The 2,847-nt window shown below is 47.3% G+C and overlaps 1 protein-coding gene across 1 annotated transcript; it reads left to right on the forward strand.

Moving 5' to 3' along the window:
- LOC104748877 lies at positions 1,080–2,240 on the forward strand. Its single transcript, XM_010470458.1, has one exon. It carries the CDS (start codon positions 1,080–1,082, stop codon positions 2,238–2,240), a length of 1,161 nt encoding a protein of 386 aa, XP_010468760.1.

The following is a 2,847-nucleotide window of genomic DNA, read 5'->3' on the forward strand; positions in this document are numbered from 1 at the left end:
AATGATTTGTTTATGATGAATTATTTTACTAAAGTAATATATACGGTTTTCAGGAAAACATGGCAAGTTGCAAATGATACTCGGCCTTGTCCGGGCTAACACAACGCACCAGGCCACGAGGGTTGCAAAGCCTAAGTAACCTCGGATGCGGGTGGAATTGTGCCAGGGAGGACCGGTCAGGAAGTCTGCAGCTTCCGTCCCTCGACCAGATCAAATAGGTGCAATTCCGCAAGTGGCGTCCCGTGGCTGTCCGATGGCCTTCGTGGTCTTAGGACGGTTTGGGGGCGTTACAACGGTGGTATCAGAGCGGTGTTTTCGAACCCGCGAGCACTTGTGCATTTCAAAGTTTTATCGAGTAATGTGTCGCAAGAACATGAAATTTTATCCGGTAGTTTGCTTGTCTAGTTTAGGTTGAACCTTGGAACGAACTAAGCGTCTGACCTTGTTTCTTGTGAGTATTTTTTTTTTAGATGTCTTCAGGTGATTCAGGTTGCAGCGATGGTTCAGGATATGAGGGGCCGAGACATGAGGATTGTGGACATCATAACGGGTTCTTGTCAACGGAATCAGAAAGCAGCCAAGGGCCAAATGATTCGAGTAATGAGAGTGAGGACGGGGTATTCGATACCGACGACACCAACTGGTCCGTCGAGACCGATCCGTCCGAATGTTTGGAGGAAATAGAGGAGTTGGAAGTTAATCAGGATGACCAGACAATAGTGTTGGAGATTGGCGAGCCAAGTCGACTTCAAGTACGAATGGACGCGCAAGGGAAGTTTGAAACTATCCCGGTGGGAGATCATGGAGAGGCGGAGGTGGAGCTAGCCGACAAATTGCAGAAGTTATTATTGGATCTTGTGGAGGACCAAGGTGAGGATATTAGCCCTGAGAACTTTATAAGGGAGTACCCGGAGGTGATTGATAAGATTCTGGATTTCTTGACGGACGTGTACGTGCTGGAGGAAGAAGGAGCTGCAAGTGGTACATGAGTGGTACCCGAGACCGGAGGTCCGAGTGGAGAGCAACCAGCGGAAGAGAAAGCAGAGACGGTTACCCGAATTTTATTGGTACTAAACGAGATGCACTCATCGGAGAGAGGGAACGAAGACGATGGTGAAGTTGTGGTACCGGGAATCAAGGAGGAAGAAGAACTAACTAAGGAAGATTCTAAGTCCGAAGAACCAACGGCGAGAAGGGATAAAGTTGTGGAAGTGATTGACTTAGTGTCAAGTGATGATGAAGGCGTTCCAACTTTGGTAGTAGAGACAAGAGATAAGCAAGACCCGAAACTAAGAGACCGCAAACAAGAAGCTGATGTCAGTACGGAGTTTATGGAGGACGCGAGATTGAGGCCTAGCGCAAGTCGTATAGTGAGAGAACAAGGAGAACCAAGTCAAATTGCGAGCAATCAAGGAGACCAAGACCAAGTTGTACCAGACCCTGTGGAGTCGAACCAGATAGTGCTGAGACGCAATAGCCCCATTCGAGCTGTGCCATTACAGATGGTGTTACCGGGGGAAGAGGAGGAACCAATGGACCGAGATTTGGAGAAGCTCGCTAGAATGTATGAGTTGAGGAGGCAGAACCGAGAACATATAAGGTTCGAAATTGGTGAGAGTAGTTCGAATTTGAAGAAGCCGAGAATGTCGTACCAAGAATTTCAGGCGATGGAACGGCCAGAGACACGGCCAGTGACCTCTCAACCAAGAGGCAGGCTGAGGATGAGGGCCACTGCTCGTAAGAAAATGGTTTACCCGAATCAAGTTCACATGAGAAACACGCCCTACTGCGAACTGTGCGAAGGCGTCGGACATTGGACGAAGAACTGCTGGAGGACAGCGTTAAGACGCATGTGCGACCCGACGAACCAGGATTGTGAGTGGTGCGGAATGCGAGGGCACTTTGCCTATCGCTGCCCAAACCCTGACCGTATGAGATATTGGAGGCAATGTGAAGCATGTGGAGAACCAGGGCATCCGAACAACCATTGCTGGAGGACAAGACCACAACACTTTGTGGACCCGGAACAAGTTATGTGTACAGTGTGTGGAGAGCTGGGGCACTTAGGCGACCACTGTTGGAGAGCAAGACCAGAGCGAATGATATTCCAAGAACCAAGTAGGTGTACCGAGTGTGGTGAGAGTGGACATTTTTCTCCTAACTGTCCATATCAGATTGTGCGCGAGAATTTGAACCCAATCAATCAACGTGAGGAGATGGGAGAGAATCCGATAGGATGAGTCGAACGAGTGGAAGAGAACCCGATAAACCAAGCTGGAACCTCGACGTCTGCTGCCTCTACCTCAACCGAGTCTCCCGCTGAACCGCCACCTGATGAGCCAGTTAGGGAGTGCATATGATTTTGCGAAGCATGTACTAGGCTCAGCAACCCGTAGAACTCTTGGGGAGTAAGGGAAAGTTGTTTTCTTTTTGGGTGTAAGTGTAAGGGTTGGATAGTATTCTTTTTGTTGTCATTTCTAGACCTAACCCGTATTGTTTAGTCTAGGATCCGAACCCTTAGAATTATCGGCTAGGTTGGTGTAGAACTTTTGTAGCTTTTCCATTGGTTTGTAAAAGTACCTTATGTTCTCTAGCCGTATTTCTCGTAGTACTATTTAACTGCTTGCTAATCTTTGCTTGTTTTCATTACTTGCTGTGATTTTTGCTTGAGTTCTATAGGTTTGCATAGATAACTATATTGCATAATTACCTTGCATTATTTAACGTTGTCGATGAAGATTCACATAAGTCACCACAAAGCGCGATCAGACAAAAGAGAAGAAGCTCAAGAAAGAACAAGAGAGTTCGACCAAGATAAGAACAGCCAGTTCAGGTGATTAATTAAAA

The sequence above is a fragment of the Camelina sativa genome, chromosome 15 (assembly GCF_000633955.1).
Source record: "Camelina sativa cultivar DH55 chromosome 15, Cs, whole genome shotgun sequence".
Taxonomy (NCBI): domain Eukaryota; kingdom Viridiplantae; phylum Streptophyta; class Magnoliopsida; order Brassicales; family Brassicaceae; genus Camelina; species Camelina sativa.

Excerpts from the sequence above, each read along its gene's own strand:
- LOC104748877 (XM_010470458.1), top strand. The coding sequence starts at position 1,080 with ATGCACTCATCGGAGAGAGGGAACGAAGACGATGGTGAAGTTGTGGTA.